The 15,423-nt window shown below is 43.8% G+C and overlaps 1 protein-coding gene across 9 annotated transcripts in view; it reads right to left on the reverse strand.

Moving 5' to 3' along the window:
• Positions 1-15,423, reverse strand: part of AGAP1 (ArfGAP with GTPase domain, ankyrin repeat and PH domain 1) — a 327,099-nt gene that overhangs the window by 157,837 nt on the left and 153,839 nt on the right. For all 9 annotated transcript variants that reach the window (XM_054515344.1, XM_036386314.2, XM_036386313.2 and 6 more), the window contains one exon: positions 11,955-12,047. In XM_054515344.1, coding sequence (XP_054371319.1) covers positions 11,955-12,047 — 93 coding nt within the window. The remainder of the gene's footprint in view (positions 1-11,954; positions 12,048-15,423) is intronic.

The following is a 15,423-nucleotide window of genomic DNA, read 5'->3' on the forward strand; positions in this document are numbered from 1 at the left end:
TCAGGTCCTGGCCTTGATTCCAGGGACAGTGACCCTGGGGTCACTGGAGAAGTGTCTTGGTGAGGCAGCCCAAGCACACAAAAGCAAAAGCTGCACACAGGTCCTTCTCCAGCAAACCCACAGGTCTGACACCATCTCAACCTGCAGCTCCTTCTCCACCCAACCTACACACCCTACACAGCCCAGCCTACAGGCCCAGCACTGCCCCACACTGCAGGTCCCTCTCCATCCAGCTTTCCAAATTTGGGTTAAAGCAGCACAAGTGTGAGTGGTTTTTAGTCCAGGTTCCATTCCAGGTCATTTTCCCACACTGCCCTTGTTTTCCTGCTTCTTTTAAACAAGGATGAAAATACACTTTTCAAGCAGACACATGGCCCTGTCCCCAGAGCTGGGCCAGGTTTAGTCCCCTTCCAGCCAGCCCAGACCACACTCTGGCTTTAGGGCTTGTTTACAGCCCCCACAGACCAGATCCAACCCACATGGCAGCTTTCAGCCAAACACATTTGGATAAACTCTCAATTAAGATGTACTGAGGCTGTAACAAAATATTTTACATCTGCTATGTTTGCTTCATGCACTTAGTTGGAAATTCCATCAAAAATCCAATTGAGTTTTCCTGGCAGGTTTTAGTCTGTATAAAACCACTCTGTCTGTTCCTCAGTGGAATAGCTTCTGGTCAGGAAAACTAAACCCCAAAGTGTGTGTTTGCATTACTTTTGCCTTCTCCCTAAGAGTAGTAACAAAGTTCATTTCAAGCTTTACAGCTTTTAGGAAGTCTGTGAGTGAAATATATCCAGGTCATCTGATCATGACACTCATTCCCAATTTATCACCACACAAAGGATCCTTTACAATAAGCAAAACACTAAATTATAAGATTTTTTTCTCCCTGTTTTAACACATGCAAAATAATCTGAGATTTTATTTTTAAGAATTGCACTTTGATTATAGAATCCTCGAGAGGCTTGGGTTGGAAGGGACCTTAAAGACCATACAAATTCCATGGGCAGGGACACCTTCTACTATCTCAGGTTGCTCCAAGACCCCTTCAACCTGACCTGGAACATTTCCAGGGATAGGGCATCCACAGCTTCTCTGGGCAATCTGTGCCAATCATTCCCTTTAAATTCAAAATATTCAAGTACCAACATCTGGCCTGGCTGCTGAGACTGTTCTAAAGATATGCTGATAATTACAGTAGTAACAGGATTCTTTTTTAAAGCAGGTTTAGAGAAAACAGTATTTAAACCAAAGTGCAAGGACTTCCACACATATTTCCAATATCTAAACCAGTTAGAGTACCCATGTTTCAAACACTCCCTGCTCCCCCCCAAGCAATATTCCTTTTTCATGCCATTTATTGGTTTTAATTTGCCATTCTTCATTATGCTCTGGGAAAATACTTCCTCACACATTACACACACTGAAGTGCCAACGCTTTAAAATAAAATACAAACACAAACCCACAAAATAAAACAGGAAACTAGGGATGCTGGGCCAACACCCCCAATCCAGATCCACACACAATTACCACACAATTAAATGGGAGCAAAAGAATCATGAAAATACTCAGAATGCCCAAAGTTTGCTTTATTCAAAAAATTAGGCTAAAGGGCTTTAACTGCGTGCTGTTCAGTTTACTCTTTTGATTGCTTTACCACTATGTAAATCAATTTGTTAATGTTCCTTACAAAATGCATGAGCCAGTTATACTGACAAACACACAAAGCTCATTCGTAATTAGCAGTTAATTAGTACGAAGGAACAGATGCTGTTAGAGTTTCAGCAGGCGAACAGGTTCTGTAAACAATGCTTATAAATCTAAATGAATTTATTAACCACAATGCAACTGTCAACGTTTTGCTGGCAACCATACAAATATGGTGGAATCCCCAAAACATCTTTCCAACATATTAATAATCCTTGTGTCAACCCCAGTCTATTGGGCAGCCTCACTTGCTAACTGTCAGAAGCCTCCTACTTAATCTTCTGGTGTCACTTCTCAGGACTAATTCCTCATGCCCTGGGAGGAAGAGCTGCAGCCACCAAAGGCAGCCCAGATGTGCATGGATTCTCCTCAGAACAAAGGTGTTTTCCCACTGCCTGCCTGAGTGAGCCCATCGTGCTGGATGGCACCTGGCCCAGGGCATGGGCACCCTGCTCACCTGGGGTTTGGCTCCAGGTGATCCTTAAAGGGCCCTTCCACCCCAACCCATTCTGATTCCTGATCTCATCCACTGAAAACAAGTAATGCCAGTTCTTCCTGCTCTCCTGGCTGATTTGGGGATGTCCCCCCATGCCAGGGCTGAGCTGCTGCTGACACAAGGGATTGCAGGGGGCTCTGGCAGCCCAGAAGGGCTTTGGGTTGGATATCAGGGAAAGGTTCTTCCCCCAGAGGGTGCTGGGCACTGCCCAGGCTCCCCAGAGCTCCAGGGGGGTTTGGACAGCACTGCCAGGGATGCACAGGGTGGGATTGTTGGGGTGTCTGTGCACAGCCAGGGGTTGGATCCATGACCCCTGTGGGTCCCTTCCAGCTCTGGATATTCTGATTCTGTGGTTATAAACTCAGGCACTCAGGCACTGACTGATACCATTGTTTTGTGGGGTTTCTTTGATTGCCTGGGTCGATGAAGGTGGCTCAAATAAAGAGATTGCATCTTGTAAAGCATTTTCTAGATGCAGCTGCTGAAGCACCACCTCCAGTCACAGGCTTTTGGCCAGGGGCCAGCTCAGACCCTCAGGGCAACAGTGAAGATCCCTCAGTGCCCTCACTGCTGTCACTCTGCATGTCACACTGACATGCCACCCTGATATATTACACCATTTCAGCACTGGAAATTCCAATAAATTTTTTAAAGTCATATTACAGCTTTTTTTATTGATGTTCTCTTTTACACCTCCGTTGCTTTTGCTCGTTCTCTCCTCTCTACCAAAGCACTCTGACACCTCTTCCCCATGTTCTGTCCCATGGACATTCCAGGATTTGCATGAGAACATCCCAAATGTATTAAATCCTCCATAGTCTCACCACAGAGACTGCTTGGCTTGCTTCCTCTAGGCTCCAGCCCTACTCACTGCATTGGTAGTGGATCCAAAATCCTGAAATTTGGGGAAGCCTGTTCTCTGCTGGAATGCAGCACCAGGCACAAGGGGAGCATATTCATGGTAGAGCCTCAGAAAAATACAAATACTCTCTCCCTTCTCTTATGAACACTGGAAAACAGATCCTGACTGGTTTATGCTGAAGAGCAGCACCTGCTCCTTTTCTACAATAGGGATCTTCTCCCCCTTTAAAAAAAATTTAGGTAAGGGAAACTCTTTCCTTACTATTTCTGCAGAGGCTGATGATCCCCTGGCATTCTCCTCCTGCCTGCTTCCATTCTCCTTCCACAGCCTCTCCAAGGATGCTCAACCTGATCAACACTCTAGTCCAAATAAAACCTGAAATGTCTCCTCTTGAATCTTAAGGATGAGCAAGAGCTACAATCACCCCTGATGGGCCAGCTAGGAAATCATCAGCTGCTACTCAAACCCACAGGTTTGTCCCTGTCTCTTTCACAAAACATCAAGAGCATTACATTTGGACAGGATTTGAAGTAAAGAATTAAATAAATAAGGAGGATGGAGTTGAACATTCCTTATTGGCAGTCATAAGCAATCTATGACCTCTTATGGCATTAACATATAAAAATTTAGGAAACACATTTATAAAACACAAAATTTCCCTTTGTTTTTAAACTTGGTGATCTGGCTACTTTCCATCATTGCCTTACAAGGCACTGTTCTCCTTTGCTCACTTTGAGGCAGGGTCACACAAATAAATGGAATATTGTGTTTGAAATTGTGTGTCCCCCTACCCAAATCAACACTAATAAACATTTAAATACACACTTGGCTCCAGGTCACAGCCATGGCAAGTTAAAAAACATGACAGAAAGTTAATTTCTCTGAGAAGTCCATTGATAATGTTTCATTTATGGACCCTTAAGTGCACCTGTGGAACAGCTGTAGCAGGCTCACCTTGCTCTAACAATGGCTGGGACTATCAGTGTATGACAGTCCTGGGTATTTTAAGCATTTAGAGATAAAATAACAACATTTTATCAGATGTGAAACAGAAAACCCATGTTTTAGGGACTCTGAAAAATTAGGAGACTAATTACAAGAAACATATTAGAAATTCAATCTTGATAAGCCAAAGGACCAAACTCCAGCTCCTTCCTGCAACCCTCAGACATGCCAGGAACGGAAACAGTGAACCCCAGAAAGCAGGAGGGAGCAGATGGGAGGGGATCCAGCAGGACAAACAGATGCATGAGGAAAAAGAGGAATTATCTCAATCAGAGAGGCTGAGGCTCGTGCCCAGCTCTGCCTGCTGTGGCCAAGGGGCAGAAGGGGCCATGCCCTTGGACTGGAAACCACATCCTTGGCCAAGGGAAGGGTTTAACACCAGGAGCTCCCAGCTCCAGATGCCCAAGAGAGATTTTCACTGCTATTTTATTGCAAATTCTAAGGACTACAGCTTTTCTTGGGATGGTATCTGCAACTCATCAAGTGGAAAAACCCACAAATCTGGCTTTCACAGTCAAATTAAACATTATTCCAGGCAGGTACATGGAGCTGAAGCCATTCTTCTGATGTAAGGGCACATTTGATCTAATTGGAAAAAATATTTCAAGTGCACTGGGAATAGTCACTGTTAACTGAATGCAACAACGAAAAAGGAAAAAAGAGCATGCAGACCCCAGGGAATTACCAAATCAATTAACAACTAATTCAGGAACTAATTTCTGTATTGCCTCTTAGCACAAAACTGTATCTTTAATTTCTCCTGCAATAAGCATCACCATGATAGTCCTAACACACTCTGACGCTTTAAATGAGTTTACAAGTATCTCTTTTTGATTGGCTATATAACATTATTTCTTCACAGTTCAATGCAACCATAGCCAAGTGCTCTGAAATATTTAATTATACTGGTAGCAACCAGTTAACAATTTACAGAACCACGGTGAGTACAAAACATTTTATAACTGGTAATCAGCTAATTAAAAAAAAAAAAGGCAGCAAAAATGTGTATGTTCTGATTATAAACAATTGCAGAGGAATTACACAGAAGATTTCAGCACTAAGAGTATTTGGCTCAAAACCATACCCTGGTGTTTGTACAAGCTGATCTGGAGACTGATTACTGTGATTAGACAGACGTGTGACAGAGGAAATTACACCTCACGCTGGAGATAAATAAATCAAACCATGTCATCTGCCAGTTCCTTGGAAATCACAGCAGCTCTGACTTTGGCAGAGCTGCTCCTTGGAGACTCCCAAGCCTGGCTTGCAAACAACACTCCACAAACCTACCTGAGCACCACCAGGAAGGAAACACACAAACAGGAGCAGTTTTGGAGAAGGCTCCTTCCAGGAGCTGAAGGGAGAAAGTTGGAGAGAGACTTTTCACAAGGGCCTGGAGTGCCAGGACAAGGGGGAGTGGATTCACACTGGCAGAGGGCAGGGCTGGATGGGATATTGGGAATTAGGGATTGTTCCCTGTGAGGGTGGGCAGGCCCTGGCACTGCCCAGAGCAGCTGTGGCTGCCCCTGGATCCCTGGCAGTGCCCAAGGCCAGACTGGACACCGGGGCTTGGAGCAGCCTGGGACAGTGGGAGGTGTCCCTGCCCAGGGGGTGGGACTGGATGAGCTTTAAGGGCCTCCCAGACCAAACCATTCTGGGATTCTGTGTTCTGGAGCAGAAGCAGCAGCACAGGGGGCTGTGTCTGTGTGCAGTGGAACAGGGGGTTCAGTGCACAAACATACAGCTGTAAGGAATGGAAGCAAATCCTGGGCTCTCTGTCCCTCCACATGTTTGCTGCCATTCTCCTCCTGAAATGCTTTTGGCCCTTACCTGCATGAGCCACTTTTACTTCAAAGCACAACCTGCTGGTGAACTCAGAGAGAAGCCATCAGATAAGCCCTGGCACCAGTGGCTGTGGCATCATCTGTCTGTCCTGCTCCTCTAGATGGTTTTTTTTCACCCTGTCAAGTCAGATGAATTAAGCAGGAAGAGCTGCTAAGATCACTGCTTGTTTGTTCTCTCTTCTGGTGGACTCCAAGTAAACATTTGCAGCCAGGAAAGAGCAAAGAGCATTTGCTGCTTGTGAGGACAGCCAGTCTTGGATGTGACACTTGCCTGGAGCACTGGGGTGCTCTTGTGGGAGTGAGGATGACTAAGGACATCACTCTGACTGATCAGATGTGGCAGATGATCCCTTTCCAGAAGCCATTTCCCAGACATTGCTGTGCCTGCTGAAATGCTCCCACAGCTGGACAGACAGCTGTGGGTATTTTAGGGCTCCAGGTAGCATGATCTCTCTGCTTCAAGGGAAGGAGCAACATAACAAGAGTGTTCTGTGCTATTCCATGCTAGATTTGTGTAACTGGTGCTTACACATCCCAGCTAGGGCTAAAAATGAACAAAAATGAGGTTAGGGAGCAGCCTACTCAAAAATGAGGTTAGGAAATCAGTACTGAAGCAGAGGAAGTAGAAAATCACTAGTAAAAAAGAGGCAACACTGACCTACACCTGCAAGGAGCTGAGCAGAAGTGACAGGTTTTTTATGCCAGGTTTGACATTTGATGAGAGCATCTTCAAAGTTACCTTTGCTGAGTTTAATGATTTTAAAATACAATTAAAATGTACATTGGGAAGTGGCAGTTTTGTTTATGCCCATCCTAAGGAAAAACTGTAACTTGTACATCAAGGAACCAAACTCTTCTTCATGAACAGCAAATCAGTGATGCCACCCCTGTGCCTTGACATAAAAAATATTTGCCATTTTTAGGTCAGAGTAAATGGAAAAAAAAAAAAAAAGACAAAATACCTAATTTCATTAAGATTACTTTAATGTACTTAAATATGCCAAGCTGGCAGGCAAAGAAGGTCATTTGAAATATCACCTAAAAGTAAAGCCTGAATAAGATATTCCACTTTCTTCATTAATCCAGCCATTTGCAAACTGAGGGAAGGGAATGGATTCTGAAGTTCACCTTTGCAAGTCATGGATGGCAAATTTTTCCCTGTGTCATCAATACAGCACTAACCATTAGAACATTTATTTCTAACCCAGGCTTCCAGTTTGTCATCCCTAAACGATGCAGCAATTGGGGGGCACGAAAGGGGCAGCACCTCCCAGGGTAAGCCAAGGGTGGAGGCAACGTGGCAAACACTGATTTTGGCCAGTTTTTGGTAAAAGAACAGCCAAGGTTATATGGCTGGAGTATATAATGATGTGAGCATCTGTGATTAAGTGCAAAGGGCAAAGAGAAGAAGGGCTGGGAGCAGAAAGTCAAGGCCAGCTCTTATGTATTTATTTACACTCCAGTCTGGGGGGGGGGATGGAGGCAGGACAGAGGAAAAAAAATAATAAAAATTAAAAAAAAGAAAAAGAAAAAAAAAAAAAAGAAAGAGCACACAGCTGCCATCCCAAAAACAGACCTCCCATCTGCCACCCACGATTTGCATGTCACCTTCTCCAGGCTCATTTGTACTTCATTAACTGCCATTGACTTAACAAGATTTATGCAAATGACACCATAGGAGCTCGCTAACTCCCACTGCAATCAAGTGATTATGTATGTACAATTCTCCACAGCAATGAAAAATTAATACATGACAAGCCCCCTCACCGCTGAGCTGAGCTTCTTGCTTTTATTTTTCTTGTTGTGTGCATTTTTTTTTTTAATTTGAATATGCCCTACTGATAAAGATTTCCCAAACCCACAAAAACCAAAGTAATTTTCCCAAAACGCTACAAAACCTCCCATCCCAGAAAGTCAATTCCTCAAAAGTGGGCAGCCCAATGTGTGCTTCAAAATATTCTTCAAAAAATTCACTCAGGCTACCAGGAACAAGATTTCTTTTCCAGACTAAATAGGTTTGGAAGGAGGATTCTCCAACCATAGCAAGCCACTCACTTTAAGAGTCTTATTAGCAATGCTACAGAAAATAGCTTAAATATTCTTAGTTTAAGCACCTCTTTCTCAGAAGTACAGAACTTCCTGTGGATTTTAACTTGAAGCCAATTTTGCTCAGATTTCTCTTTTTCTGATTTCTCTGATTGCTCCTTTTCTGACTCTGATTTGCACAATATTTTTAAATAGCACACAAGTGAAATTTTGTATAATTTTAAAAAACTTCTGATATTCCCAGTTCTCAGAATCTGCTAAAAGTCCAGGATTTAAGACATGCTGATGTGGCTGTGCATGCACAAAGTACTGGAAATCTGCCTTCCCAAAATTTCACTCACTATAAAAATATTTTGGCAGGAGTAAGCAGGCACCCTTTAGAAACAAGCCTGTTTTTCATTGCCTACATTTTGGATTTTTGTTGGGAGCAGTAAGGGTCATCAGGACAGTTTTATATGGCTTAGCCCAATAAAACCAAATTTAGCACTGCAGTGAAAAATCAGCTTTACCACGTAGAAAGGACACAGAGAATAAGAACATTAACTCTTTTTGACCAGGCTGCTCTGAGTTAAGGATAAAGCCCTGAAGGAATGAGGTGTTTCCTTGGAAGGAAACAGGCTATTCACAACTTTACCTCCTTAATGGAATCCTGGAAAGGTTTGGGTTGGAATGGCCCTTACAGCCCATCTCATTCCAACAGCCTGCCATGGGCAGGGACACCTTCCCCTAGACCAGGTTGCTCCATCCAAATTCTCCCAAACTCTCAGGGATTTCCCTCAAACCCACAGGGATTCAGGCACCAAGAACAGAAATGCAGGAGCAGGTTGCAACTCCTGCCGTCTTTTGACCCAAACCCACTGGCAGCTGTGCAGGTCCATCCCTGGGGCCCAGAATGATCAGCAACTCTTCCATAGTGCTGGGACAGATTCCATTTTTTCCTCAAAACCAGAACATTTCCAGCCTCCAAGGAACTTGTTCTGGCTGGAGGTTTTATCATTTGTTTGTGGGGTGTGGTTTGGTTTGGTTGTTTGCTTGGGTTTTTTTGGTAAAGCTTTTGTTGTTGTTGTTATTGTTTAGTTTTGTTCTCCCACAGCAATCCTGGGAATGCTGCAGCCTGTAATCAGATTTCTGCTTCTATCCCAAGTATCCCAAGCAACAAGAGACAGGACAAGAAGAAACAGCCTCAAGTTGCACTAGGGAAGGTTCAGGTTGGCTGTTAGGAAAAATTTCTTCACAGAAAGGGTGGTCAGGCATTGGCACAGCTGCCCAGGGCAGTGGATTTAAAATCCATGAGGATGTGGTGCTTGGGTACATGGGTTAAGGATGGGCTTGGTAGTGCTTGTTTCAACAGTGGACTTGGTGATCTTATAGGGCTTTACCAACTTTTATGGCTCTGGGACTCCATTTGCCACAGAAAACATCATGATGGAAGGGGTTTCTCATCTTAAGAAGAACAGCACCACAAAGATTTTTAGGCCCAGAAGCTCCCTTCCACATCTGTCTTATTCCCAGTTAAGGCATGAAATAAAAGGCACCAACTTTCCCAGCAGGAATTTCCACTGCCTCAGAGAGCTCCTGTCACTGCCACATTTTCTGAAAAATCCCTTTGCCAGGATTTCTTCTCCTGGGAAGCTGAGAAGCCTCAGAGAGGAATGAAAGCAGTAATTATCTGATTGCTGCTCCTGTGTTTGCTGCTTTGGAATGTGGCTTGGACATTGTTTACCAACAGGTGAATGTTTGATTGGTTCCATGTGAATTGTTATTAATTAATGACCAATCCCAGCCAGCTGTGTCAGACTCTGAGGAGTCAGTCCCCAGTTTTTATTATTTCATTCTTGCTAAGCCTTCTGTGTGTATCCTTTCTCTTTCTTTAGTAGAGTTTTAGTATAGCATTCTTTGATATAATATCATAGAATAATAAATCAGCCTTCTGAGAACATGGAGTCAGATTCCTCATCTCTCACCTCCTCCTGGGGACCTCACAAACTCATCAAGCTCCAAGCACCTGGCACCTGTTGAGCCCCCAAGAACGTGGGGCTGTATCAGCAACTGAACCTGAAGCCACCCCTACTGACCAGACCTCCAAAATCTCTCCTCCTGACACCTAAGAGTGATGTGAAATCCCACTGGGAGCAGCCACCCCTGCAGCACTGCAAAAACTTCCCAACTCCCACCCCACAGAACAGGATGAGGATGCTGAGGATGCACATCAAGGGTTTGTGGGTAATGGCCTGTATGTGACAAAATGAAATTACCATACTTGGGCTTAGTAACAAGGAGGACACGTTCCCAAAAGATTGGTCATATTTGGTACACAAGCAGGGCTGCAAGGAGAGCTTTTCCATACAGAAATTGCAGATATTGTAAGGGATATTTCTTTACAAGACGCTGTGGCACAATCACACTCACAATGTTTACCTTACAATGCTCTTCCTATGAGTGTATTTTTAGTCAAATTGATTCCATACAACAGCATTTTAGGAAAGAACAGTACGTATGCCTGGAATAAATACTGGCACATCTATTCCTCAGTTTTACATTCTCAGCTGCACTTTTGTTTAATTAGCATTACCCAAAAGGATTGCAGCCGGTCTAACCCATCCTGTACCATACAAAAGCTGTAGGAAAATAAAATTGCAGCTTGCTTTAAATGCCTGGAATCTCCTCCCCTGAATGCAGAGCCAAATACTGAACTCCTCTGCTTTCAAACTGCTCTTCTGGATTGCAGCGTGCTTGATTAAAATTTGCCTACTAGAGATTCACACACCACAGCATTTTTGCTGCCTGATGGTCCCAAAAGGTCTTTCAGAACGACTTTAGGAAGAAGAATCACAGCTAATAGTTAAGGGAACAAAATCTACTCCTCCTCACATCCAGAAAGAGAGGAAAAGCACAAAACACCCCAAAATACGCAAACCCAGCTCCACACAGGACATCCAGGGCTACCTGGCAGATAAGGCACAGGCTGAGGGAAGACCAGGAGAGGCAAGTGAGCCTCTGGAGGGCAGGAAAGGCACGAAAACAACTGGAAAGAAAATAAGTGGAAAAGAAAGGGAGCTTATCTCTAGCAAGGCAACTCTAACATGTGAGTAAACACTTGGAAACACTGACAGAGAAACTGTGTGAGAAGCATTCCATGGGAATGTGGAGATCTCAACCACATGGATCCAGTGCCATTTCATTTGAGCAAGTAAATCATCTCATTCCCCAAACACTTCCCATCCAAGGCTGGCACTGCTTTTGCCTTTCAAAGGAGTGTTCCCAGCTACAATTTAGCATCGAGTTTCCAGGCTAATGAAAGTGCATCTAGGCTAGTAAAAACAGACCAAAACAAATCCTCGGCTTCAAGTCCTGTTGTGTAATGAGAAAGTTTAATTAAGGCCACACATTACAGCTGTAAACGTTCTCTTATATAATAAGGTCTAAATGAAACTGAACCTAATCAAAGTTACAATTCCTTCATTAGCAAATTACAAACAAGAGCGCGCAGCTGACACACCGGCCATGATTATCACAACTAATTGCCTCGTTGTTAGGGAGCAGCCTGAAACTGTGTTCAGATGTCCGTCTGTGGTAGCAAATTAGGGCCACATCAGGCTATTCCTGCCATCACAAGGGGCTCTTGTCGAGCGATCTGATTTACCCTGCGCCTGGCAGCACTCGGCCCAATCAAAGCCCCCTCTACAAAGGCAGCTTTGAAGCCAGCACAGCCTAGAAACCCGCTCCATATGCAGGCCGGCAGACTGCACTTCATTAGGCCTGTTGTCACATTTTCCCTCTTCTTATTCTAATGATCCTATTTTAATACACATAGGAACCTCTCCTAATTGATGTCAAGTGAGTGACTTCCACATTCATCACCGGCGCACATCAAACACCGCTCGGGCGCTCGGCCCCGCCACCGCCGTGCCCGGACCCGAGGTGTGTGTCTTGTCTCCCAACTATGGAAAGCAGGGAAGAGGAAAAAAAAAAATACAACTATTTCGGCATTACCTGTTTAATTGGGATTGCACGGCCGCTTCCAATGCTGTCTGTTCTGCTCTCCAGGACCTTCTTCTCTTTGTCTGGGTCACTCCCTTTCCGAGACTGCAGAGCGAAAAGAAAAGTTTGTGCTCTATTAAATGCACACAGAGGATGCTTTTATTTGACTTTTTTTCTTTCGGTGCAATTAAAAAATACTTTGGCAGGTAGATATAGGCTCAAAATCGAATCGACACAAGTACACAACCATCCTAAAAATGAATAAATTTCCCATCCATCACCCATAAATTTAACCATCCACTAGCTTGAAATGCATTTGTGTTTAAAGAGTTTCAGCTTCGCTGCCTGAAGACCCACAACATCAGAGGACACGTTTCTGAAGTTTCCAACAGCAGCTCCAAAGGGGAATGAATGTGCCATCTCCTCATTAAAAAAATTTAATATAGCCATGCATACATTTAATTCACACCTGTGTGGCTCTTAGAAATGTCAGCAACTATTTAAAAATATGATTTTATAATGCTGGATTTGACCACATGGACTTCAACTTACTATTTTTTTTTCTGCTTTGGGACGGTCAGAAAGTTGCAACTGTGAGAAAAGCCAATGACTGGAAAAAGTTATCTGAACACAGTGTGGAAAAATTAGCATGAGGAGAATTTTACCAATGTCTAAAACCCGAGTTGCTTTATCCTGGCTTCCTCCAAGGCTGGAAGGAGTGAGGTCACAGTACTCCCTTCATGACTTGATCAAGTTCTATGGGAATGTGAAGAAGTTATTCAGATCGCAGCCCGTTATTGCGACAGAACGCACGGGCGCAGCGGTGATTTTGACGGATTTATTTTATTACAAAAAGAAGACCTGAGAGTCATCCTCCTTAATAACTGCGCTGACAAGTGACAACTTCACTCCATTACTTTCCAATGGGAACATTACTCACACAATATGGAATGGAAAACAGTTCCGCGTGCTTTTCAAACCGCGGCCACGCCAGAGCCCGCTGCGGCGGGAAGAGACGCCGAAATCAGGAGAGAAGCAGGAGCGTGGATCGCTAATGCCCCTTTCCCCCTGTGCCACAAAGGGGTGGGAGGAAGGATAAAACCCAGGAGCAGCTGCCCTGGGGAGTGAGGGGAGGGAGGAGCGCGAGTAAGAGCAGCACATTCGCGCAGCGGGGATGCCGCGCTGCCAGGAACGGGCTGCGATGGCCAGTTACTATGGTTGGGGGCAATGGAATGGCGTGCTGGGGAATTAAACAAAGAACAAATGAAAGCAAGCAAAACAAGTGGGAGGGGTGAAATCCAGCGTGCAGGATAACTATTGTTCCTTGTCCTTCAAGACAGATTTCTGCCTCTGAAAGTGCCACTTCCCAAGAATACGAGGCAAAACAAAGCTTCAATGGGGCAAGGCGCCCGTAAGTGACATTGTAAAGAAACTCAGTGAAGGTGCCCAAATCCCTGGGAGGGGAGTTGTCAACTTGAATGTTTCTTTTTTATCTGACTTTTTTTAGAGAAAGAAGCCTGCCTCTGAAATGCAGGCTGAATATCTACGCGCTGTTTTTCATCTCTGGTTTTAAATCATCACCATTCCCTAAAAGTTACTGCAGCTGGAAATCACAGGCTGCACGTGGAAGGGAAATGCCTACGTGCAAAACACTGGTAAATGCCAAAAGTACAGAAATATAGGGATTTCTGCTGGGCAAATTCCCTTCTAGCTGCAGATTCCCTTCTGCTGCTCGCAGTCACAGAATCCCTAACGTTTTCCAGGGGAGAATCTTCGCGCGCTCCGCTATTTATAAAGATAAATTGTGCAGTGAAACAGAAATCTGATCTTTTATGCTTTTGTACCTATGACACACACAATATGTCTTATATCCTAGCAGAAAAAAATCCACTCCAGACCATGCTGGAGCAACACTTCCCAGGACTTTTTCTGATGGCACATCTACACAATAAATGGTTCTATTTTAAACTTGGTTCCAGCAAACCAAAAAAGGTCTGGAAAAATGAAAGCACCTGCACAAATATCATTGGAGTGATTTCCCCGTTGCACTACAAGTCACTCACAGACTTAATGCACGTAAAACTTGGGCCAAAATGTCACATCTGAGTTTGGGCACAACCAGACCCAGATCAGCAGTGCTGAGCACCCCAAAAATAAAATACTCATCTTTAACAGTAGATACTGAGACATGGAGCTCATTTTAAGTCTGAAAAACTCCCTTGGAATTCTGTAAATATGTAAAACAGGTAACACTGAATGTGGGAAAGGTGATGCACTTTTCTATGCCAGAAATTCCCTCACCCAGTGTGGGATCAGACAGAGTCAGAATCAGCTCAGTGAACCTCATAAATGCATTTCAAATCCTCACCTGCCCTATACAAGATTATTTGGTGGTCCCTGTTATCACACTGTCCAAACAAAGGATATAAAGTCTTCTAATATTTCATCTATCTGTATTCACTTAAGGGGAAAATCAGCTGCTGCAACAACAGCTTTACAACAATTAATTTACATTAATACTCAATGTAAAAAGATGAGATACTGCATTTAATGCACTGAACGTGTTTAAAAATTCTCATCCCTATTCCAACTCAAAAACTGTAATTAAGAGGAATCAAATATTTTCTACTTAGCCCAGTCCTCTTCCAACAACAGAAGATCTAAAGATCACTAAACAGATTACTTGTGCTAGATAACAAGGGGTAATTTGCAATTATTAAACAGAAATATATCTGATTCTGTAAGAGATAAAGGCATAAGTGACTGGGAAGGGAAGCACAGCAAGAAACCCAGAGCTAAACAGTAAAATACTTTAATTACACACTCTGTTCATAACCAGCATTTTCTGGGTAGTTATCTATTTATTCAATTAAATAATTCCAGGTTGTAACTTGGCACAGAAGCTGGGTTACAGCAGAGTGGGTGTTAAGTACTTCACGACATAGATTACAGGGCAACTCATTAAACAATCTCACTACACCCACCTTAAAAGACACAACTAAATCTGCAAAGGCAAATTATTATTATTTTTCCCAGTTAGCAGACATTAAGACAACTATCAACACCCTCTCATGTCAGTAAATATGGCTCTCACTAATTATCACGAACCAGAGCTTTAGTCTGTTTACAGCTGACTTAACATTCTTCTCCAGCCTTTCCTGTGACTGTAGATGGGTCTGTTTTTCTCTCCTCCCTTTCTCAAATTTACAGCTGCTCCAAACTGAACCATTCCCAGTTTCCCAAATGCCAAGAGCACCTGCAGAGCCCTGGCAGCCCCTCACACATCCTTCAGCCCAGCCATGGATTAAGGGTGATGTTTTCAGGGATGCAGCAGCAATCCAGCCCTGCTTCCCGAGCTCTGACTGCTGCTGGTTTCTGGGCTGACACTGACATCTAGTGGGGCTGGGAACTCTGCAGTTCTCCCACCCAGCTCCAGCTTATTCCCACCAATGGGAAGAAATCTGCACAGCTGTTATCAAAT

Source organism: Molothrus ater, chromosome 7 (assembly GCF_012460135.2).
Source record: "Molothrus ater isolate BHLD 08-10-18 breed brown headed cowbird chromosome 7, BPBGC_Mater_1.1, whole genome shotgun sequence".
Lineage (NCBI taxonomy): Eukaryota > Metazoa > Chordata > Aves > Passeriformes > Icteridae > Molothrus > Molothrus ater.